We start from the raw sequence: 25383 nt of genomic DNA on the forward strand, positions 1-25383 counted from the left end.
CTAACATTAGATGAACGTTATCAAAACATGTTTTGTAATGGTTACATTTTGAATGTTATTGTAAATGTCCTTCAAACGTTACATAAACGTTATTATAAATGTTCTGTATGAGGTAAAACGTAACATTTTTTAGAACGTTTATTTAACGTTAGGTAAATGTTAATAAAACAAGTTTGGAAAATGTTATATATTAACGTTATTATAAACGTTTTTACAACGTTGAAAGAATGTCCGACGAATAAGTCTTGTTAAGTGAACGTTATTTTAATGTTCTTTTAACGTTCGTAGTGAACCTAACCAAACAATAACCAAACGAGAACGTTAGAAAAACGTTATGTGTTTGCTGGGAAGTCTTTAAGAAAGGAATACTTCGATTGTAGCTTAAGCCTACCAAAACTAGCCTAGGCCTAGTAAATGTTTTTAATTAAAGCTCTTAATTTTTTAGGATGCGTGTGTTCATGGTGTAAACAGTATAACATGATACTTAAATCCCCTTTTTTAATGTTTTACGGGAACAGTCATTATATTTAAAAGTTATTGATGATAATTTTAATTATCAATAACTTAACTATGAATAACTTAGGTCTATATATGATGTGGTAAAAAGATTGAATCACCTTACCAACCAAAATCGAACAGGGACTTTTTCTGAATGAATATACTAGAAGAGGATCAATTAAATGTTATCCAAGAATTTACTCAGGTGGCAATACATTTTTATTATTTTTTTTAACAAGGTTTTTCTGTTTCAATAATGGAAAGAGAGAGTGGATGTGAGCTTACCTTCCCCTATATATAGAATTAACCCATGCTTTTGTAGATTGGTCATTTATTTTTTTTGTTAATTTCAGTAATCAGTTTTACAATGAAACTGTGTAGCAGTTCATGGTACCGGAGACTAAAGATGGCTATAAGTTTGAGAACTACCATCTCATTTGATAACATTATATATCTTCTTCATGAACCTAGAGATTCAGCATCATTAGCTGTCTGGCGTGTTTTATTTGGTATGTATAATAAGATTTCAATAAAAAGTATATAAGACATCTAAAAGTAGACTATGCATTGTATTTACTGGAGTTTCAAATTTCTATATACTGCTTTGAGATTCTGCTTTCCAAATTCTTCAATATATTGCTACTGGATGGCTATTATAGATAACTCTACTATATTCTATGATTTCTAGCAAAGATTTTATTTTTGTTCATTTTCAGTCGTTCGTAATTTTGAGGATTTTTTTCAGCTTAGTGAGATTCTTATATTAAAGTGTGTTCTTACCAAAAAAAGGAAAGTGCACACATGAGACGTGTATTTTTCCCTCATTTGCAGTCATTTATATTTGAGGTAGCTTATAATACATATCATTAGTCATGCTTGGCTATTAGTTCATCTTATAATGGATATGTAATGACTTTGGCATTTTGTCTCCTAGGTCTCATCATTCTAATTGATATACCTCAAGAACGTGGCATGGCCAGTATCAGTAGCAGGTGGAGTGATCCCCATCGATGCAATTTCCCACTCTTCCATTTTTTGGCACCCCTCCCAGTTGACTGGATGTATGTGGTTTATCTGCTGATGTGTCTTGGTAACATACATTTTTATTTTGTATATCTTATTTATATTAATTTCAATGATAATTTTCAAAACATCACCGTTGATAGTGCTTAGGTGCTTATCAGCAATCCTTAAATAAATGGAAGTTCATATAATTCAATGAAAATTCCAATTGAGTATTATAGTACCATATTCGTTGAATTTCCACACCCTACAGTCGGTAACCATTCTTCATAAACTCCAAAGCATTTCCAAACATAAAGCTAGGAACCTTATATATTAAAATCAAATGCACTTAGTAGAATATTTTTTTATTATAACCTATAGGAGCCTTGGGGCTAATGTTTGGATTTTTATATCGCCTTAGCTGTCTTACATTTCTACTCACATACTGGTACGTCTATCTACTGGACAAATCTGTATGGAACAACCACTCCTATCTGTATGGACTTCTAGGATTACAATTCCTTTTCATTGATGCAAACCGCTGTTGGTATGAATCTTATACCCCATTTACACTTCCGATTTGGGCTGGCCCAGGACCCAAACGTAAGTGTAAATGGGGTCTTGTTATCTCAATATTAAATGTGAAATATTTATTTATAAATACAATTTCAGTAAATCTTTTCTGCTTTGTGTCAATACCATATTTACACAAATATCATAGTGATTGACTTCACCGACATTGATCTAATGGTAGAATTAGTGGCGTAACAACAATGAGCACTCACTGGCTAAACTCATGGCCCCAGAGCATGAGCAACCCAAATGCAACTACCAGTATTAGAGGGCCTCTTAGGAGTGTTACGCGACTGGGTATCGCTAAATGTCTGTATTTCAAACAGAAGATTCTGAGTTTGAATGTCAATGATTCTCGTGTCTATTTTCATCTCACTTTATCACTTATTTCAGAATTGTCTGTTTTACCTTTTTTTAGGTCGGTTGATGGACTTATAAGGCCATCTATAAGAAATTCACATGTTCCACTTTGGAATTATGCCTTGATACGATTTCAAGTAAGTTATACAGATTTATGTGAAAATTTATTAAAATTCTGATTGAACAAAAATATTTATTATACATTAACAAATCCTTAAAATTGAACTTGGTTTGCGTTTTACAAAAAAAATATGTTATGACTGATTAATGAAATTTACTTATATTTTTACTTTTAGATTTTTATAGTGTATTTTATTGCTGGTTTGAAAAAACTTGATAAAGATTGGATAACAGGGTATTCGATGGACAATCTCGCTCTCAACTGGATTTTTGATCCATTCAGGTATATTTATCTCAATCACCTTGATGCTAGCAATAGTATTTGCAGGACCAACCATCCCTTAAAATTAGTTAATTTATAGGTTTTTGCTTCTAAATATGGGAGTACATTACAGCAGAAATATAAAGATTTACTTTGTCCATGTGAATACAGCATCTTAACTACTGTACAAATACTGTAGACTTTTTATTTTCAAAACATTTTTTGTTCACTTACGATAACAAATTAAACTGAAAGCTCAATTAATTAACATAATGGAAAATGTACTTTTTAGTAAAATGTTGTAATGCTCTGTCTACACTATCAAACTAGTTTGACAAAAAAAAGTGTGAAGTGCCCAAATAATAGTTTTGTCATTTAAAGTTTGATAGTGTAGACAGAGCTTTAGGGAATAAAATAGGTAGGCTTGTATGGTCTGTTTACTTATGCACACATAACATAATTATTGTGCACTCAGTATTAACCAAACATCTTTCCTGACAGTGTCACCACTGATGTGTTCAACAAGGATTCACATTTTTTTTTCACCAAATAAAAATTCTCTTTATTTTATGGTTTTCAGGTTATTTCTGACGAATGAGCAGATTGATTTGTATATTGTTCATATAGGAGGTTTAATGCTAGATTTGATGATCGGTTTCTTGCTTTACTTTGACAAGACAAGACCAGTGGCAGCTTTCTTTTGTGTCTCCTTTCATGCAATGAACTCTCAAATGTTCCAAATAGGTAAAGGGAAAAACTAGAGTGGATGCCATTTAAAAAGAAAAATATTTGTGTAATAGTAACTCTGTGTAATAATAGTCCTGTAATAATGTTCTTGCTTCATTTTAGTAATAACTAACATTTTGTTGTCCTTTATTAGGAATGTTTCCATACACTATGCTTGTATCTATCCTAATGTTTTGTTATGCTGACTGGCCAAGACAACTGTTTAAACGCTTGCCACAAGTATGCCACATAGTTCTTCCATTGAATACACCACTTCAGTGCAGTAAACATTGCTTGTATCAAGAATCAGATAGCCAACAACAGCTAGATAGCCACCAACAACCAGATGAGGTCATCAGTCCAATTAGAAAATCACACAAACAGAAACGAAAATCAAAAGAAGAAGTAATCATTAAAAGAACCAACAATGAAACAGAAAGTACAATTTATCTCAAACACAGAATCATTTTCGGAGTTCTTTTAGCTTATTCATTAACTCAAGTGATCTTGCCCTATTCACATTTTGTAACAAAGGTGAGTGCAGTATGCTATATTGTAGTTTTAGTAGAGTTGACCATCATTCTTTATTTGTGAATTATCACCACAAAAGAGGAATCATTGTTAGGGTTAGGGTTATTGCAATGCTTTTTATGTTAATGAAAGACCCTTATGCTGGACAATAGATTATTGTTTTATTTATCTTACTAAAGGGATACAACAACTGGACAAATGGACTGTATGGCTACTCTTGGGACATGATGGTTCATAGCTGGTCAAGTCAACATATTAAAATTACCTTTGTAGACAACAAAACTGGGGAAGTCGGCTACATCACTCCAGGTGTACATGTAGGTATATTTGTTTGTACTGAATCAAACCATGAAGTTAGTCTTTTGTTCCTTTTTACTGAATAGGTTTCTACTGTTTCTTTTTTTTGTTATAGCTTTGGGAGGGTGCTAGTGAAAGATGGAGTGCCCATGGAGACATGCTAAAGCAGTATGCCATGTGCTTAGCTGACCACCTTAAAGATCATAACATACACAATACACAACTTTACTTTGATGTTTGGCGATCATTGAATGGAAGATTTCAACAAAGGTTTGTATGGAAATCTATATTTAATAACTAATTCAATAAACATAATGAAGAATTGTTTATTAAATTTACTTTCATTGTTTTAATTTTTGCTGGCTTGATACTGGTTAGTTTGTTTAGATTTGCACTTTAGCAAAAGACATTCCAATTATGTTTCATTGATTGCAACAAATGTGTAGTGACATTTTTAAATACATTCTCGTTCAAAAGAAACTAAATCTTCATCTTTAAATCCGTCTGTAGAATGTGGAATCCTAAAGTTGATATCGTTGCAGCTGATTGGTCACCATTTAACCAATCAAGTTTTCTGATGCCTCTTCTCTCAGAATTATCGCCATGGAGAATAAAGTTTGAAGAGATTGAAGATTCTTTGGACAACCATACTACAGTAGTGTTTGTGGCAGACTTTCCTGGTAAATTTCCATTTTTATAAATTATTACATTTCTGAAAAAAAAACATGATGATGTAGGAACATTAAAATATATATATACTGGTAACAAATTTATGATATCAAGCTCTGAAAATCAGTGTGGAATATCAATTGATTATTTTAAGAGACATATTAATTTCTGAAAGGGTTAATATTAATGGATGATTATTGCTTTTTAGGCTTGCATCTTGAGAACTTTGTAGATCCAAACCTTGGCAACACAAGTATTCAGGTTTTAAAGGGTAGTGTAGTGGTTGAAATTACAGATTATAAAGAAAATATTACATTACATGAGGGCGGTAGTATACAGGTTTGTATATCAGTTGCTGCAATTCTCAATCAGATGGTATTGTGGGAGATTGGTTATTACATGGTCTGTTTATAAATGATAATAGTTTAATAGTACATAAATAGCTGGCTCTCAATGCACTGTACATGAAAATGGGATATGGCAAAATTAGACAATTGAAAAAGATAAGAAAAATCTGCAGCTGCTGCTGTGAGATATTTTTATTTATAACACACATGATTGTATTCTTGCAATTTGATTGATTAATTGCGCATCACGTGTCATTTGGAATTAGCCCTACCTAATGGGAAAGTGATATCTCAGCATTTTGAGTTGTCTGATCCCATTCAGAATAAACTATTCTCTATAATACAACCATTATCCTCTTGTCCATCGATATTTACCTTCTGGTAAATTTTATACATGTTTTTCTCCTCTCAAACAATAGGTGCCTTCTGGTAAGTTTCATATTGTACACACAGTATCAGATGAACCTTCTTGTTACATGTACTTGACCGTTAATACAACAGATGTCGCTATTAGGAAGAAATTCAACGACTTTAAAGAAATTAGAAACAGCAATGAGTCTAGTTTGTCAGGTATTTTGGATATTTTTAGTTTCATTTGAAACATTCTATGTTGCACAACAATTAAGAAAAAACAATTATAATGTATTACCTATTTTGTATTGTTGTACAGATAGATAGAATCACTAAAATGAAACTTGTTTCAATAACTAAATCAAATCAATTCCATTTATTATTTCATTTGTATAAAATACATAGAAAATTGTGTTGCTCTGAAACTAACAGTACAATACAATACAACAAAAGTACAAACACCATGACCCATCATTCTCTAACATTCAGTGCTCTAATGGCAGATGGCTAAAAACTATTACTATAACTATTATTACACTGTTGATCATTTTCCTTGAAACAGCAGTAAATAGAGTTCATAAATGTTGTTTGTTAGTATTATCATGGAGTAAAAAAAACATCTTAATCCATAAATTATTTATATAATTCGAATATTATATTTAAAATATCAAGAATTTTGTTTATTATTTAGAGTTTTCTTCTAAAGAACTTCAAATATTCAAAGATCTCCTAGAACATGAGAAACTTATAGAAGAGTACAGAAACATGACATTGTTTGATCGATTTAGAGATTTCTATGAAACAAAGTTTTCGTTGTTCGCCTCAAGGTACTGTGTTTTATTTTTATGTTTTTAAACAAACAAGGCAATCTAACAACAGGACACTGAGCTCGTCTTGCCAAGATAGCAAGCAGTCCTTTGATCCTATGTCTGGCTGCGACAAATACCACAGTACTGCACTATGTACATATTTTCCGCGGCACAAGTTTCTGTTAAGGGGTGCGTAACTGATTGTATCACAGCCACAGATAAGCCCTTTGATCTCTGGAGCTCAGCATCCAGTTGTTAGATTGCCTTGGTATTAGTGCATTGTGGTATTAGTGCCTTGATGGTATTGTATTTAGTATCTTATGGCATTATTGTCTTGGGTACAGTATTTGATAATTCACAGCATTCTTCCGCACCTTCTGTAATATATACACAATGTTTTTTTATTGGATTCTCTTTCAGTTTCAATAGTGCGTTTCAGGCTGTTCATAACATTGCCAACTCAGCATCTTTCAGACACTAATTTATGCAGCTCATATTTCAAGCATCGCATTAGTTACTTACATTGTGATGCTAAAACTGGTTTGCAACATTTGAGGCTGCTCCTTTACAAAACAATACTAGAGGAACATTTATATACCAGGTGCAAATAAGGGCCAAGTAGACTTATTCTAAAGTCGAAGTCTCACTTTATTTAAATAAAAGAATTTTCAAAAAGAAGCTCTAGTAATCTCAAAAGAAGCTCATATATATCTTCGAAACCTATATCTGTGTGTGCTAGATATGTATTAATTAATTGAAAATGAGTTCTTAATTCATTTGTTGTTTTGGAATAGCAATTCCAAAATCAGTATCTACATCGTTGATGGGTAAACTAGTGCAATAGTTGGAATAGGGAAAATATTTGCAATGGCCGTGGCTAAGTTCAGGTATCTAATTTATGTTGTATTATGTTATGTTATATTTGTTATATCTAAATTTGAAATTTCCAAAGTGTGCAATGATATTGTCGATTCTAATTATTTTTTTAATTTAATACCTTTGAGCATATTTTATAAGCTATTTAATATTTTAACTTTGTTGGCTCTGTTATTATCCTAGCATAGAGTAACAATACAAATGTAGCAATGGACCAAGGTGGTATCAGCTATTAATTCTCAGATCCCATATTTACTCTTTTGATTTTACACACAACCCCCTCCCACACACACACCCCCCTCCCACACACGCACATTGGTATAAACCCTCAAGGTTTGTTTGTGCTATTATTCTACCTGTACTTGTTTCCAAAACGGTGCCTTAACGGTTTCAATAGACTTTTAATATATTTAAACAAATGTTATTTATTAACTTTAGCATTGAAGAACTGTGTCGCCTTAAGTTTGTTTAATGTGTGTAAGTAAGATAACATGTATAGGACCAGAGACATTATTAATGATTGTATGAATATTGTCTGTTAATATAGAATGGTTAACGTAATTCCTCCATGGTGCAATGTTAGAGTAGGCGTACGTCCGTTATTAATAAGCGTATGTATTTCTTGTCGTAGAATTGTGCAATATTATAGTAATATTATTATTATGAAATATGAATTTAAACAATTGCATCATCATCATCTTCAGAGATGAAGAGGCTGGGCATAGCAATTAGTATATTAAATGCAATTATTGTATGTACTGCAAGTAATCATGACAAACAAATAAATATTAATGTTACATCTCCGATTTTGTGTATTTTATTTGTTATTTAGTTGGTAAATGTCAGTCATATACGCCGAATGTAGGCCTATTGCTTAATCAAATGTTATCTCTTTGGCACATATAACAATTTCCAAAAGAATTGTTTATAAGTATTGTCTCTTAACTTCGTAGGCCTAACTTCTGATTGATGATTTTAATTGTTTTTATCTACACATAAATATGTTTAGTTTTGGTACCATTACTGGACTAGAAAAGAGCATAATGATATATTATAAAAATCAACTTATAACAAAGATAGTCATGGTTTTTACCTTGCTCACAGTACCCATTAATTATATTTTTGATTAAAATTTATAAATATTATCAAGCAGGATAAGAAATATCAGAAATTATATAGGTGGAATTATTGCAAGCAGTAAATCAGTTTCTATGATGCCCAAACAATAACAACTTTTGAATTCAAAACCCACGAACATCGCAGCGTAAGAGGTGTCCAGTTATGCTACCAACCAGCATTTGGTTACCGTAGAAACTTGCGACGCTTGAGCCCTTAAAATTGTTACCATTATCTGCATACACCTCACGTATGGTTTCATTCCAGTCACCATCAAAATGTATATGTAGAATCTGAAAGATAATTAAACATTATGTAGTTGTTAGTCATTTAGCTTTTGAGCATTAATAAATCAAAGATTCAAGATTCAATTTTATTTTTCCACTTAAAATGGAGTACATTTTCAAAATTTTAAAATGTATATTAATAAAATTATTACTATAAACAATATTTATATTATTTAAAACAATCAATATATTAAAAATAGACATGAATACTACAGGGATACATTTTTTTACATTTTAAAAGCAACATAAGAACATCAAAAATACTATAAACATTACATTATACAGCCTAATATATTATTATAATTTATTAATATAGGCCTAATATAGATTATATATTATTGGCTTTAAAAATAAATTTTACAATTAATTTAATAATTAATTATACACGTTAATAGTATTGATATAAAGTGTCTAATTTAAATTGGCTGACAGCATGTTAATGACGATATTGAGTATAAAAGTAATGGTAATAGTTCAGTATCTTTGATTGTAGTGAATGTAATGGACGTGTTTTATATGTTTATTTCATTATATTCATCTTATGTGTCACATAACGACAATAAATCCTGATGACTATGTTTCATCGACGTAATTCATTTATTTTATCTGTGAGTCCATCCATGGATAAAATATGTAGAAGGATTGGTATCGATGGTAACATCAAAATACGTTTCCACCGCGCTCGCCTATATTACCACTAGGAGTAAAACAATTTATTTTATCATCGATACCAACTTACCTGTGAGGCTCCTTTAATGCGTTCTTTACTAGACAGCAGCTTGTGTATGAGTGGGTGACACCCCACCAACAAGTCGCCTGTCGTTGGATCAATTTCAATGTTGTCCGGTGCCGTGTATATATTCAAAATCTAAGAAATAGGCGATTAAATCATAATAATAAATTATACCAGTAACGTAATTTAATAGTAACACGGTCCTAATAATAATAATTATTATTATCTTATACTAACTTTAACCGGTTCCAATGATGAATCTGTTTTACGTGAGTAAACTCGAACTTGATGACTAAATGTGGTAGCAACGTATACGGTCCTATAAGAGAATTATTCATTTTATACCATACTATAAGTGTGTAGAGTATAGGTTTATGCAGGGAGGCATGATAACCCAACTCTTTTCCCTGTAAGAGCAACTTTATAACACAATAACGGCATCAAACTGCATCACTCTAAAAATTAAATTCTCTTAAAAATATAGTAGACCTTGATCTTTCCATTCTTGACATATTAAATACATAAGACGCGCATAATTTTTAATTTTTAGTGTTTTAGAGAGTTATTTACTAGGCCAGTCCTCTACTATGTTTGTTTTTCTTCCGTGGCGCGAAATAGAATGTATTTAGTTTAAATACCAATTTCAGTAGAACGATATATTAAGAACCCTTTCAGGACTAAAGGAGTTGAATGTATTGTCCCTTTAAAGATGTCCATTGTCCCTCCGAAAAATTAATTTATTTTGTCATTTTATAAGTGAAAACATTTTTCGGGTTTTTTTCTACGGAAGTGATTAACTTTATTAAAACTACAAAATAATATATTCAAAGTCTGATTTAATTAATCTTCATTTTTCATATTTTTGGGGGACAATATGCCTTCATCTTTAATTTCGCCTAAATAGAAGTCCCAAATGAGGGATTCTACTGTAGAAAAAAACAACAACGACAAACCGTTTATCGGGAGATATATTGATTCCATTTGCTCCCGATAGCCCTGTAGCAACAAACGAGGCTTTCTCTCCATCATAGAAAACAACAGACGCAAACGACAAACGAAGTATTTTGTCAAGGAACATATATTTGTATCCGAACAGCAGGAAATTAGTAGCGTAGAATGTATCGGGTCCGGTGGCCACTACGTCATTTAGGCTTAAGTAAGAAAACAAAATATGCATCATGATAACATCAGGATCAGAAAAAGTAAATTAAAGATGGTGGAATGAAACAAAACAAATCCACATTTGTATTGTTGTCTTTAGGCCTAGCCTACCATCGATATGGCAGAACCAGTACATTCCAACATCCTGTCACGCCTAGCCTACCATCGATATGGCAGAACCAGTACATTCCAACATCCTGTCACGCCTAGCCTACCATCGATATGGCAGAACCAGTACATTCCAACATCCTGTCACGCCTAGCCTACCATCGATATGGCAGAACCAGTACATTCCAAAAACCTGTCACGCATATCCTACCATCGACATGGCAGAACCAGTACATTCCAACATCCTGTCACGCCTAGCCTACCATCGACATGGCAGAACCAGTACATTCCAACATCCTGTCACGCCTAGCCTACCATCGATATGGCAGAACCAGTACATTCAACATCCTGTCACGCCCAGCCTACCGTCGATATGGCAGAACCAGTACATTCCAACATCCTGTCACGCCCAGCCTACCATCGATATGGCAGAACCAGTACATTCCAACATCTTGTCACGCCTAGCCTACCATCGACATGGCAGAACCAGTACATTCCAACATCCTGTCACGCCTAGCCTACCATCGATATGGCAGAACCAGTACATTCCAACATCCTGTCACGCCTAGCCTACCATCGATATGGCAGAACCAGTACATTCCAACATCCTGTCACGCCTAGCCTACCATCGATATGGCAGAACCAGTACATTCCAACATCCTGTCACGCCTAGCCTACCATCGATATGGCAGAACCAGTACATTCCAAAAACCTGTCACGCCTATCCTACCATCGACATGGCAGAACTAGTACATTCCAACATCCTGTCACGCCTAGCCTACCATCGACATGGCAGAACCAGTACATTCCAACATCCTGTCACGCCTAGCCTACCATCGACATGGCAGAACCAGTACATTCCAACATCCTGTCACGCCCAGCCTACCATCGATATGGCAGAACCAGTACATTCCAACATCCTGTCACGCCTAGCCTACCATCGATATGGCAGAACCAGTACATTCCAACATCCTGTCACGCCTAGCCTACCATCGATATGGCAGAACCAGTACATTCCAACATCCTGTCACGCCTAGCCTACCATCGATATGGCAGAACCAGTACATTCCAACATCCTGTCACGCCCAGCCTACCATCGATATGGCAGAACCAGTACATTCCAACATCCTGTCACGCCTAGCCTACCATCGATATGGCAGAACCAGTACATTCCAACATCCTGTCACGCATGTTATCGTTAACTTTCTCTTAGCCTAACAAAAAATAGGTAAACTACATTTTAGTATTAGTAAAAACAGTTATTAAATCATATCCGATTCTCGGTACTGTTCTCGGGTAAATCATCGGTATAAAACACAGGTGGAAATAAAGTTTGTTTTAAACTGTTTTATAAATGTTTAATTCGATTTGTAATGGATGATAATTGAAAAGGCCTATGCATAAATAAAGTATCTCTGTTTTTTTATTTTGATGTTTGTGTGTGTATGCGAACCATTGGGTATTCCATCATTACTTTATAGACGGTATAAAACGCATGACCGAAATATTTCTATATTTCTCAAATACAAAAGAAAAATGACGTCTTATACCTTGTAAACAATGTATCTGTGATCGTTTTCTTGTATGATAACGTGTTTTCTGCTTCATTGAAATCAAATATAACAACAGCTTCACCGTCTGGAGAATGGTTGACTAAGAACAAAGTCACCTTTCCTTTTAAAAAAATGATATTCAAAATAAAGATATCTGAAGATATTTATGATATTTTTTAGTAAATATTATTGGGCAAATTCCCTCTGCAAAAATCCGTACTTTTACGGAGACGTTATATATTAGCAGTGTGCGTACATCATGTGAACAAGGTACATTAACATAAGTATAATTTTATAACGTAAAGGAAACTTTAATATTGTCTGAAACTGAAAAAAAACAAACTCTAACCTGATTTTGGGTCAATCCATGTAGAAATACCATGCGGGTACAAATTAGATCTTTTAAAGTTTACCAACTTAACTTCTTGTACGCCCTTGTCTGGATTGTTGAAATCGTATGTGTACAAATTACTAGTAGGAGGTCCATACAAACCCTGTAATATCAGTCATGTAAAAATGTTTAACGATATGGAATACCCGACAAACGACCAGTATCATGTTTAGTGACAACAAACATCATGTAGTATTATGTCTTCTGATAGGAACTTTCATCCCATTATGGGATATAGACATAGGTTCGTCTGATACTATACAGTTGATTGTACTAAAGAATCAGCTCACACATTCTATGGATCTTTTCTGTACATTGGATCGCTTTTTCGCAGTTTAAAAAAAAGATACACGCACTACTTTAAGACGGAATTGCAATCCACATCTATCTAATCAATTTTGCCAGGCTTACACCATGATACTTACGGATGATATAATCGCTATACCACTAGGTAGAGTTGTAATGTCCTCAGACCCATATTCTAAAAAAAAAAAATACATTTTTAAAAACCCATTTTTAGTCGCGTGGACGCGACTCTATAGTTCACTATGTCGGTCGGTCGGTCTGTCGGTCTGTCGGTCTGTCTGTCGGTCCGGTATCACTATGCGTTTTAGCACGCGACTTATGGCTGTTGGCCTTGTTTTAACAACTCAACCGCTTGTTTGTGGCGTTTTGACACACTCGTACATTATAGGGAACAGACCGCACTCCTTTGACTTCTGTCTTACATTTGTCACAGTTAATAATTGTTCATTTCATTCTTATACATCTCAGTAAAGTGGAACGGCCTTGCATGGTTAATTTAGCACCACTGCCTTAGGCCAAAACATTACACACAATTTCATTCTGTGTATTTCTGTTGTATTAGAGCAATATAATTATATATATTGCGAGTAATTTGAGACTAAAATTATAACATTCTGACTAGTGGTTGCTGAGATATTGATATGGCCATTTTCTTGACCAATGGTAAACAAAAATGTCACGGTCATTTTTGGCAAAAGTTGTTCATTAAAGTGAATAGAAATATGTATCTTCTGAGTATTTTGACACCAACTACGACAATATCCGCCCAACAATTTCTGAGATATGAAAAGTGTGCTCTAAGCCAAAAATGTTTGTGCCGGCTAAATGAAGAAAAAAATTAAGGGTTTATTGACAGTTTTATGAATTTTATTACATTAGAACATATACTTTGCGAGTAATTTGAGACCACAATTATCACTTTCTGACCAGGTTGCTGAGATATTCATATCGCCAATTTCTTGACCAGTGGTCAGAAAAGGTTTCCGTCCACTTTTGGCAACAGTTTCCAATTAGAGTGAATAGAAATATGGGTCTTCGGAGTAGTTTGGCACAAAAAATATTCCAATACACCCATGTAGTTACCAAGTTACGGAAAGTCTTAACTTTGACCATATTGACCTTTTGGACCCTGTACTGACCAAGCATGCAAATTTTTTTTTTCGGCCAACAGCAAAAAATTGATTTGTATTGATGTAAGGAAGCAAAAAAACATTGTTGGCATAGTTTGCTAGAGGGTGCAGGTAACCCTTATCTGGCTCCCCAACTATTTCAAAATCCAGGATCCGCCACTGGAAGAGTTTTTAAAATAGTTATATGAAACTCTCCCATTCCTTTCCCAAAAGGTGTTGCCACGTTCAATCATGTAGTAGTCGTGGAGAATTCCTTTCAAGAATCTCTTCCTATTTATTATGCATATTTGTAGTCCACAAACCGAACATAATTATTTCTCACATGCAAGTACTTCACTCAGTGCTTTCATTTACTAGTCGTTGGTTGGAGGTACACTACTGATTGGTGACAGTGTAGCTTAGGCTGCTTTTGTGCTTTCCTGGCAGCTAGTAACTAATGATATGTTTCTCCTTATGTCGTGTTTGTTCAATTTGTTGATTTGTATTATATTTTGTAAAATGTATCTTTTGTTTGAATAGATAATAATAAAGGGCAATTAATATAGGTAATAATAGATAATAGTATAGTTAAAGTACTCACCAATCGGAGGAAGTTTGCGACAAGGTCCCGGAGCATGGTCAAACAATGTTTTGTGAAATCCAAAACCAACTCTATGTAATGATAATAGAATATTAAATCCATATAGCGTATACGTTTATTCAAATGTTTCCCGGATCCCCGTCTATGCGTTTGTTAATTACGGGACTATTTTGTAAATTACCGTTTCTTCTCAGCCCATAGTACTACTATTGGCCATGCTCTATACAACCTTTAGAAACAAGACGCTTATAATAGTATAATATCTAAGCTCGTTTTAGATTTTTTATATGATTTTTTTTCTCGTATAAACTGTATGTAAAACAAGAAACTGTTATACACCGTACACATACAACGGTGTACCCGCAAAACTGTTGATTCTGCGCCAGTCCTAAGTGTAGGCCTATATACCAAAGCAGATAAGGTGGCATTTGTCTAGTGAACTAAGCATTGTTATAACATATGGCAAAATCGTGTTAAAAATAATATACTTGATCAGTACTAGATACTTACACAACATAAATAATATGCTGTACAAGCAAAACTAATCCAGCAAACAGAATACATTTCAGCATAGGTGTCATTGTAGGTTCTGTTGTCTTGACTGTGATATACTGCAATCGAGGTGTTGTATTCTGGATCAACCAGCAGATTTCACTGATCTACAAAACGTGCATAAAATCGATTATCTATAGTTAATAAACGGGAAGCGGAAATCATATACATAGTATAATCAGACAGAATAATGATTTTGTCTATTATACAGGGAGGTTTCATAGTCTATCCACTAATGGCGTTAATTACAATACTATGACCCTAACCCTTATATTTATGACGAGGAAAACGCCTTTTTCATGTAGACCTCCCATTTTTATATGGAGCAAATAAAGATTTAATTTTGATTAAAGATGTATTGTCCTCTGAGAAAATAATTCTTAACAACATTTTTGTTGAATATGCCATTTTAATGTAACAAAATAGCTATCCACTTTGACCAAAAATTGGATCGAAAACAAATGTATTTACCTGAAAAACTGTAATTTAAAGCAAAAAATGGTCAAATTGGCTGCCAGCCAACGGTTTTTTGGTTGAATTTAACCGTTTATTTTGTCATTTTATAAGTGAAAACATTATTATTTTTTTCTAAAGAAGTGATTAAATTTATTTTAACTACAAAATAACATATTCAAAGTCTGATTTAATTAATCTTAATTTTTCGTGTTTTTGGGGGACAATACATCTTTAAGTCTACGATACAGCACTCTTAGCAATGATATAGAGGTTGATATGAGAGATGATAGTAATATTCATTTTTGTTCCATAACCAATCCTATTCAAGTCAAGAGAAGATGATCGCAAAAACGTGTATGGTAACAAAACAAATTCGTACAAAAACAAAATAAATTTATTGAAAATAGTAGCTTGGGATTAGATTAGTTAGTTTAGGGTTTAATTTGTACACAAGTACCTTTTTAATTTCAAATTATTGCAGTATTTGTGCGCTGAGGATTGATGTGTTAACGTTTTGTGTAGTGTATGAGTATTTTGTCCAGCTCCGAATGTTTAATGATGAAGCCATCAGTGCTCTCTAAAGCCGAGTATTGACTAAAACATATTGGAAAAGCGGGCAGGAGGCACATTATAATACTAATTCTGCTTTATCGATTTCTAGATCGGCAGCAAATGACCATGTGAATCGGCATAACTCCACCATCAATTCTACATTCTCTATATCTGTTCCTGAGTGTCCTTTATGACAGAAACAAGTCCAAAGCAACAATTTGTTACAAATTCAGTTGGTGATAATACGTACTATATAAACTTGACTTGAGTGAATCCCACACCATCCTGTACCTTGATATGTCACAGTTTGAATGACATTCCACCATGAACAACGATGACGTGACACTCGCATTCAAATAAATTCCAGCATCATATATTTCAAATAATTCTAACGAAAATAAGTATTATTAGCTAACCTGTTTCTCCTATTCTTCTTCCTAAGAGATTTTATTGAACTGTATTATAACATCCCACAGGCCTCATAACAAGATAATTGTCACGTTGCATTGCGGTATGAAATTACGTAAATGACGGCGTATTTCCGTTGTTGTTTCACAGAGAAATATTATAATTTAGGCTTATTTTTAATCCTTCCAGATATAAAGTTCATAAAGAATTTATCCTATATAAATCATATAGGAAGTAAAGGTCTCATATTTAATAGTAAAAAAAGGACGGAACACAATTTTACACTCGTTAGTTTATCTGAAATTCAGTGGATCTTTGGAAGTCTTTCGAGTTTGAAGATTCGATTCGTTAAGGCCAATTTACACAGACGAGCGGTAACGGTAAGCGGTAAAGTTGAGCGGAAACCGCGTGGCTTGTCCCATTTACACAGCCCGCGGAATCAACAGAGCGGTGGATGGACCTTTATGCAAATTTGCGCGAACCGTCTGGGAAGAAGGGAGGTGGTGTGTGTGTGGTCGATGATACAGTGTATTGTGCGACACTAGGCTACACAGTTAACTTTTGACGACAGAACACGTTTTTAATCACGGAGGTTTAAAAAGAAGAAAACGATCTGCTGTGCCTCCTACTTATCCGGAGAAGGTCCCGAAAAAGAGATATGTGGATACACGACACACTAAAAAAGAGAAAAAAATTTGGTGAATTCCACAGGCTAGTAGCCTAGTGGAACTAAACACCGAAGGTTTTAAACTCGCGCGCTGTCACGACCTTTTTCACTTTTAAGCTCCGCCTTCTAATTTGCATGTTAAAACGTTCTGTCTCACGCTTGAGTAGGCTCAGCACAAAATGAATTTTGTCGACACAAAATGAATTTTTTTAACACAAAATGAATGTTGTCGTCTCAAAATGAATGTTGTCGTCTCAAAATGAATTTTGTCGTCTCAAAATGAATTTTGTCGTCTCAGTTCAGTTCAAAAATGTATTTTGTCGACACAAAATGAATTTTGTCGACACAAAATGAATTTTGTCGACACAAAATGAATTTTGTCGACACAAAATGAATTTTGTCAACACAAAATGAATTTTGTTGGCACAAAATGAATTTTGTCGACACAAAATGAATTTTTTTAACACAACACTCGTCCAGTGCCCACCTTGACCCGAGGTCTGAGGCAGATAGGCCTACTAGATGCAGGGCTGCCATAATTGAGTCAGCAGTGCTGATTTTAAATGCCTAACGAGACCCCAGCTCCGTATACAGCACCCGCTATTCCCAGATGGTCTCCCATCCAAGCTCTAACCAGGCCCAACGTCGCTTAACTTCGGTGATCTGACGAGAACCATTATTTCAAATTAAGTGCCATTTTCAGCCATCGAGCAGCTCTTTTTCCCCCAAATTTGTCTTACCTCAACCCCGGCCATGGTGGGGCTGAGGTCCTGGAGACACTAATATATTTTTTATTTCCTATTTTTAATTGTGCCATTTCCGGGCATCAGCCCTAATTTTCAAAATTGTCTTACCTCAGCCCCAAACCAGAGTCCTGGAGACACAACACATGTTTATTCATAATTATTTGAAATTAATTGCCATTCGCGGGCGCGCCCATGAGTAGGCTCTCTATTTTCCAAATTGTCTTCAGCCTCAACTATGGTGGGGCTGAGGTCCTGAAGACATTAATTATATTTTCTATTTGAAATTATGTGCTATTTCCGAACTAAAAAATGGCTGATGATACTAATAAAAGGTTTTCTTCTTTTTTTTTGTGGGATTGGTATCGTTTGCAATTACTGTACCATTTTCGCACCCCAAATATTGCGAGAAATTTACACAAAACTAAAAATATAAATTTTGAACAACATGGGAATATAATTTTAGTCCCTATTTTGTGTTAGTTGGGTTTTACAGACCCTTTTTAGGTATATAACCGTTGGCCATATTTAGGGCCACATTTTTGGGATTTTGGAATTCACATTATTTAGCCCAATCTGGAATTATTTGAGACAGGCTACGGCATAATTTAAATTTTATCGCTGGCAACGCTGCAAACAACCAACACTTCTTACGCACTCTATCGACGACTCTGGAGCTGCTGCAGCTGGTGGAGGGTGCCAATCAAAACATCACACACCACGCTTTCGAAAACCCAATTCTTATTCTTACTTTTATGGTGTAAAAATATAATATCTTATAATTCTACAAGTAGGCCTAGTGGGTAAGTTAATAATTAACAAAATAATCCTTTATTATTGTTCTTTTCATGTATAATATTAATAAGCTTAGTGTGTAGGAGGCTGATGTCATCGATCGGCGATGAGGCCAGGCTAGGCCTAGGCCTCTAGCTAGGCTAGGCGGATAGCTCCTAGACCTAGGCCTAGTCCTTGAAAATTGATTTACGGGTTTTGATGCTTCAACACAGCCTAGGACATGCTTTCACTGCAATGATCCCAAACATTAAATTTAATTGTTTTAATATTATTATTTAGTTTAACTTACACTTGTTATTTGGGAAAAAAGGTGTACAAAAAAGGTGAAAAACATTGTTGCGTTGTAAAAATTCAAGAATTGTCAGCACATACCTATTTTTTCACAAACAAATCACCGTGATTGATATCCATAAAAATGTGGGCGATAGTTCCGTTTCGCACCTGTCATTTATTTCGACTCGAAATGTGTTAAATAAATTTATCGTGAGTACCACACCTTAGAATTAGGCCTCAAAAATACTTTTATGAAGGAGATCACACAAAAAGTAACAAATAAATGCTTTAAATTGATGAATATACAGACGTGTTTCTCGCACATCGGTTCCATACGCCATGTTCAATGTTGATGTTTCTATGGAGCGCCAAAAGAGCAATCATAATAGAGGGCTAAAAACTCAATATAATGCGTATATTTAATGCATTTATTGGTGAAAATTACGTTCAATTTTAATATATTTTGTCAATGTCAATGCAACAAAAATGTTACTGTTGATACAGTACATGGTTTTCGCAGTTTTCGTTAACTTTTAAGAATGAAAATCGAAAAGTTCATCATCATTACATGTACTGTAGTTTTTATACCTCAATGATCTAAATAATATTCCTCTTAGTCTTAGGCCTAGGCTAGGTAGTGATGCTGATTTAGGCCTAGGGTTTTGTTGCATTGACAAAATATATTAAAATTGAACGTAATTTTCACCAATAAATGCATTAAATATACGCATTATATTGAGTTTTTAGCCCTCTATTATGATTGCTCTTTTGGCGCTCCATAGAAACAACAACATTGAACATGGCGTATGCGAAATTGACGAACCGATGTGCGAGAAACACGTCTGTAAATTCATCAATTTAAAGCATTTATTTGTCACTTTTTATGTGATCTCCTTCGTAAAAGTATTTTTGAGGCCTAATTCTAAGGTGTGGTACTCACGATAAAGTTTCTTAACAAATTTCGAGTCGAAATAAATGACAGGTGCGAAACGGAACTAGCGCCAAAATGTGCAGAGTAGGCACGCTTGAATTAGGGATAACGATGCAAAATTAAAAGTTGTTATTTTTCAACCAAATTAAACATTCCTGTATTTTGTATCAATATTACAATAAAGGAAAAATTATGAAAATTTGACTTGACTTTTCAATATAGACTACTCTAAAACATTGTCGAAAATGATCATTTTTAGCCAGGAACAATGTAAGGGGCATTCCACAGTATTTTTTTGTCACGGACATCACACTTTAGAAAGTTTGAATTGCTACATCTATCAGTATCAAACGAATCTATTTGGTAGTGGTCACTCTCGTACTGTACATTTAAAAGTAACACATCCAAATGCCAACTTTAAGTCAATGGCTACCAGATGTCTCTATGAGACGGTTATTTGAACCAGTACCAGTATGAAAACCTTTCTTTGGTTGAATTGTTGCTTATATATAGAAGTTTAAGTGTTTAAAAAAAGTGTAAAAAAATATTTTAAAGTTACTGTAAATGCTGAATATGGTCGCGTCACAGACTCTTCAGGATCGCGACATGACTTTTGACAGCATAAATATAACTTACTACTACCCTCTCGCTAAGCTCAAATTTTCTTTCGCAAAATTTGCGAAAGGTCGCCGATTTTTTTTCGCTAAAGTTAAAATTCTTTAATAGCACATTTTAAAAACCATGAAAATGGCTAAATTTTTTGATAGATACATTAAAGGCCCTTTCCCTGCAATTTTGGACGTTTTTTGGAAAATAATACATATATGGGCAATTCTCCATTGGAAGACAAAAATCATCATTGTTTAAATCTACATGAACCTACACTTAAGTGTTATTTTTTGTTTACTAATATGTGTGGAATTTAGTTCCACCTAAAATTTTTGTTTTATTAATTCACATTTCTTCAAAAATTGCTTTCCTTGTCGAATGTGTAATTTAAAATTTGAAACTGAAAAAATAGCTGAAATTAGACAATCCTGAACTATGTACTTAACTCAACCCTTGTTGACTTTAATTATTCTAATTATTTGAGTTCATGGTCTCTAGAACACTAATATCAATATCAATTTTCATGTCGCATCTCCCACTTTCTATAAGAAATCATTCATTTTCTAGTAAATTAATTTGTAATTCCGTTACCAAAAAATTGATTAAAGTTTTCCTGTGAGCTAACCAATGCTTATAAACTTGAGTTACTTTAAATTCTCTTATTAGGTATGGCCATTTACCTATATCAATTACACATTTTGTTTGGTCTTCTCTAGTTTTGTAGAAAACTTGGTAACGGAATTACATTTGGTAACGGAATTACATTTGGTAACGGAATTACATGGGGGTATAGGTATAAAATAATGTATCTTAATTCACTATAAATGTCTCTGTAATCACATAAAATTGTTTTTAAGTGAAGGGAATCAACAATTAATTGATTATTTATAATAAATCCAATTCCTAGTGGCCAAAACATTTCCATGGAGTCACTTATATAGTAGAAATTTACTATTGATGCACAAAATCACTTAAAACGTTTATAAAACATATTTCCTATGAGCTAACCAATGCTTATAAAAACTTAAATTACTTTATATTATCCTAATACTAGGTATGCTCAAACCAATATAATTATCAGTAACCAGTTATGTCTCCTCTAGTTTTTTTTGAAAGCCTGGGTAACATAATTAAATTTTGGTATAAATTAATGGTATTACATGGTAACGGAATTACATTGGGTTATGTATAAAGTAATATACCTTAATTCACTACATATGTCTCAGTACTGTATAAATTGTTTCTAAATGAAGCTAATCAACAATTAATTAATAAATAATGAATCCAATTCCAAAACAAATCCATAGTATATAGTGTTACAGTACAGTATACGGTAGATACTATATTTCCGATCGATGCTAAAATCATTCAAATTCATTCCCTATACAGGCACCACTTTAAGGATCTATCTGAATCAAAATAGGTTGATGAAGGTTAATAGTCATAAAGCTGATGACAGTAGTGAATAAACTTATATTTAATAATGATTAGTTTGATGATGGCTGTAGTACAGTGTATACAACAGCTAGTTAAACTTCAATAGTGAACACTGACGATCTAAGCTTGGTGTGTGGGTAGTTTTAGGCACTTCGGCCAGAATAATATTAGAGACATTTTGGCCAGGCTCTTGAATATGACAATGAAAATTAAGCATCACAATTCAATTTGATAACATTTTTAAATTTGGAACATTTTGTTTCTAGTTATAGTGTAGATGACTTAAATACAGTGGAAAGATCATGCATATATTGACTAAGCTCTGTGAACCACAGATAGGCGCATTTTTTTATTATTATAGTAGGTAGATCCAACGAATTTATGTGATGATTTTTATAAAATCTGGTTTAAATGGACATCAATCATTGTTAAAGTTCCATGAGAACACTAAAAAACATAGAAAAAATTATTATTTGATGTTCTATTCGAATCAATAATCAGACGCGTAATTCCGTTACCATGTCATGTAATTCCGTTACCAGACAAAACTAGCCAAATGCAGATAAACTATGAAAATATCCGAAGTAAACTTGTATTAATAAATTAGCCACATCTTATGTCTACACTGTAATACCAATCATAATCTTCAGTTGTTTATAGTATTCAGACGGAATCTCATGTTTCAAGTTAAAAATTGAATTATCAATTTTCTGTGTAATTCCGTTACCAAAATAAAAGTTACCAGAATATCAAGGCAGTGTAATTTTTTTTTTTTAAGTAGACTGTTTTAGATTGGTAAGTATGTGTACTACACACACATATCAAATTTATTATTCAAAGCTTACCCAGATCTTGTGGGTTGGTTAAAAAAGGCCGAAAATCAGTGTGAATTGTAATTCCGTTACCGTGGAATTGCCCATATATCACTTTAAAAACATTAAACCATGTCATTCCTTGTCTTAAATGTACGTTTTATGGTAAATTATAATAAAAAGTGAGAAACAATGCACTACCTAAGTAGCTTGCGGCGATCGACCTCTCGTGGACGGTCTTAGGCCTAGTTTTGTAGGCCTAGCTGGTAAACATCGGTAACGTACGAACATCGTACGCTAGCTATATACCTAGCCTGACGTTGTATAGTTGCTGCATTAATTGTCTTTCTATTTTTGCCAGACTCCGTTGATACAACTTGGGGAAAACCCGGTATTTTCGCTGAAAAGTTAGGAGTCTTCCATTTGTTTTGGCCTCATGATCGATCGAAAAGTGGGCGAATTACAGGTGAAAAACAAAAATATCAATCCGCGCGCAATGCATTTTGGGATTTATAGCGGGCCGCTATAATTATTAGAATCGACTTATTTTTCACATTTTTAACCGTTTAAAGACAAAAAAAGTTATCGCAATAGGACCATATAGTATTATTTTTACATTAAATATAGTTTGTGATCTTAAATTAGATCTAAAAAACGTAGGGAAGGGGGCTTTAAATAAATATGTAGGTCGTTTTTATCTTTATCTATTCATTAAAAATTTGTGATTAAAATACAAATAAAACATGACCGCATTAAAATATGTTAGGCCTATCTACTGCAGCCTTACCGCAATACCAGTCGCCACGGCCATAGCCTATAGGAGGCCTATTCAGTGATTGACTATTATGCTACAGCCGAGTCATGTATGATCGGCGTCAGTCCTCTATCAATTATCAGCATATGCAGCCTGCCTGAATAAAGTTTTTTATCACAAACAATATAAAATAATAAATAGTTTTCGTTTGTGTTTTATATGCTTCTTGTTCACTCGCGAAAACATTGTAACACACACCACAAACGAACTATGACGTCGGAATGTCCATGCAGCATGTTTGTTATTGCGCGATATTTTCATCTATACACAGCAGTTTGTTTGTTTGTTCGTAATTACAATTACTGCGCATGTCTATTCATAAAATAAATTCTCCTTAGCCGGGTGCGTGTACATTTACAGATAACGCGATATACAACTACTCGCCTGTACAATTAATAAGCCTCCTAACGGAAAACTTGTTTTAATTTATTCGAGTGACGCGAAAAAAACGTTGTTGATGGCAAGTAACGCTACATCGCTTTTCTACTTATAGGCTGGCGAAGTCGTTGTGGTTTACATAAAACTTTAAAGACCCCTTCCCTGCAATTTTGGATGTTTTTTGGAAAATAATACATATATATCACTTTAAAAACATTAAACCATGTCATTCCTTGTCTTAAATGTACGTTTTATGGTTATTATGATTATTATGATAAAAAAGAAACAATGCACTACCTAAGTAGCTCGCAGCGATCGACCTCTCGTGGACGGTCTTAGGCCTAGCCCAGCTAGGCTTAGTTTTGTAGGCCTAGCTGGTAAACATCGGTAACGTACGAACATCGTACGCTAGCTATATACCTAGCCTGACGTTGTATAGTTGCTGCATTAATTGTCTTTCTATTTTTGCCAGACTCTGTTGATACAAATTGGGGAAAACCCGGTATTTTCGCTGAAAAGTTAGGAGTCTTCCATTTGTTTTGGCCTCACGATCGATCGAAAAGTGGGCGAATTACAGGTGAAAAACAAAAATATCAATCCGCGTGCAATGCATTTTGGGATTTATAGCGGGCCGCTATAATTATTAGAATCGACTTATTTTTCACATTTTTAACCGTTTAAAGACGAAAAAGGTTATCGCAATAGCACCATATAGTATTATTTTTACATTAAATATAGTTTGTGATCTTAAATTAGATCTAAAAAACGTAGGGAAGGGGGCTTTAATATTTGAAGCCTACTGTAAGCGGACGAAGTTTGAGTTTTTAAGGAAAAATTATTTTCGAATGTTTTGCGAATGATATAATTTTTTTTCCCGCAAATTGACAACTCCAATCACAATTTGCGAAAACGCGAATGGTTAGCGTGAGCATAGACTTAAAAGTTCTGTGCTGTTTCTGCAATTATTAATTAATCCTTCATATTCTATCACATATTTAGATAATTGTCATATCCTAAAAAAATGTTTTTTAATTGATATGTTATTGTATATATAGGCGATTATCTGTGTCACAGAGATTACGTTTATTAACCGTCATGGACATATACAAATTAATGTCTCTAGCTAACCTTTAATTCATAATAAGCCTGTGTTCAAAATTTGTTTAG

The 25383-nt window shown here is 33.8% G+C and overlaps 3 protein-coding genes across 3 annotated transcripts in view; 2 read left to right on the forward strand and 1 right to left on the reverse strand.

Annotated features, from left to right (window-relative positions):
- LOC144845574 (vitamin K-dependent gamma-carboxylase-like) overlaps positions 1-8224 on the forward strand; it is a 20590-nt gene extending 12366 nt beyond the window's left edge. The window contains exons 2-15 of the mRNA XM_078703000.1: positions 852-1007; positions 1433-1588; positions 1885-2050; positions 2495-2573; positions 2733-2839; positions 3399-3562; positions 3699-4078; positions 4255-4392; positions 4488-4642; positions 4883-5052; positions 5250-5380; positions 5808-5958; positions 6431-6566; positions 6969-8224. Coding sequence (XP_078559126.1) covers positions 866-1007; positions 1433-1588; positions 1885-2050; positions 2495-2573; positions 2733-2839; positions 3399-3562; positions 3699-4078; positions 4255-4392; positions 4488-4642; positions 4883-5052; positions 5250-5380; positions 5808-5958; positions 6431-6566; positions 6969-7029 — 2136 coding nt within the window. The 5' untranslated portion in view covers positions 852-865 and the 3' untranslated portion in view covers positions 7030-8224. The remainder of the gene's footprint in view (positions 1-851; positions 1008-1432; positions 1589-1884; positions 2051-2494; positions 2574-2732; positions 2840-3398; positions 3563-3698; positions 4079-4254; positions 4393-4487; positions 4643-4882; positions 5053-5249; positions 5381-5807; positions 5959-6430; positions 6567-6968) is intronic.
- LOC144845586 (serum paraoxonase/arylesterase 2-like) lies at positions 8205-16622 on the reverse strand. The gene is made up of 10 exons (XM_078703016.1): positions 16600-16622; positions 15300-15448; positions 14790-14860; positions 13199-13254; positions 12732-12876; positions 12380-12503; positions 10514-10711; positions 9798-9879; positions 9567-9695; positions 8205-8833 (listed from the first exon to the last, which is right to left on the reverse strand). The coding sequence occupies exons 2-10, from the start codon at positions 15368-15370 to the stop codon at positions 8666-8668; spliced, it is 1044 nt and encodes a 347-aa protein (XP_078559142.1). The 5' UTR covers positions 15371-15448; positions 16600-16622; the 3' UTR covers positions 8205-8665.
- A 2224-nt stretch (positions 16623-18846) lies between these two features.
- The window catches only part of LOC144845573 (piwi-like protein 1), a 29957-nt gene continuing 23420 nt past the window's right edge, over positions 18847-25383 (forward strand). The window contains exon 1 of the mRNA XM_078702999.1: positions 18847-18970. The gene's annotated coding sequence lies outside the window, so the exon portion shown is untranslated. The remainder of the gene's footprint in view (positions 18971-25383) is intronic.

The sequence above is a fragment of the Antedon bifida genome, chromosome 6, assembly GCF_963402885.1.
Source record: "Antedon bifida chromosome 6, ecAntBifi1.1, whole genome shotgun sequence".
Classification (NCBI taxonomy): domain Eukaryota; kingdom Metazoa; phylum Echinodermata; class Crinoidea; order Comatulida; family Antedonidae; genus Antedon; species Antedon bifida.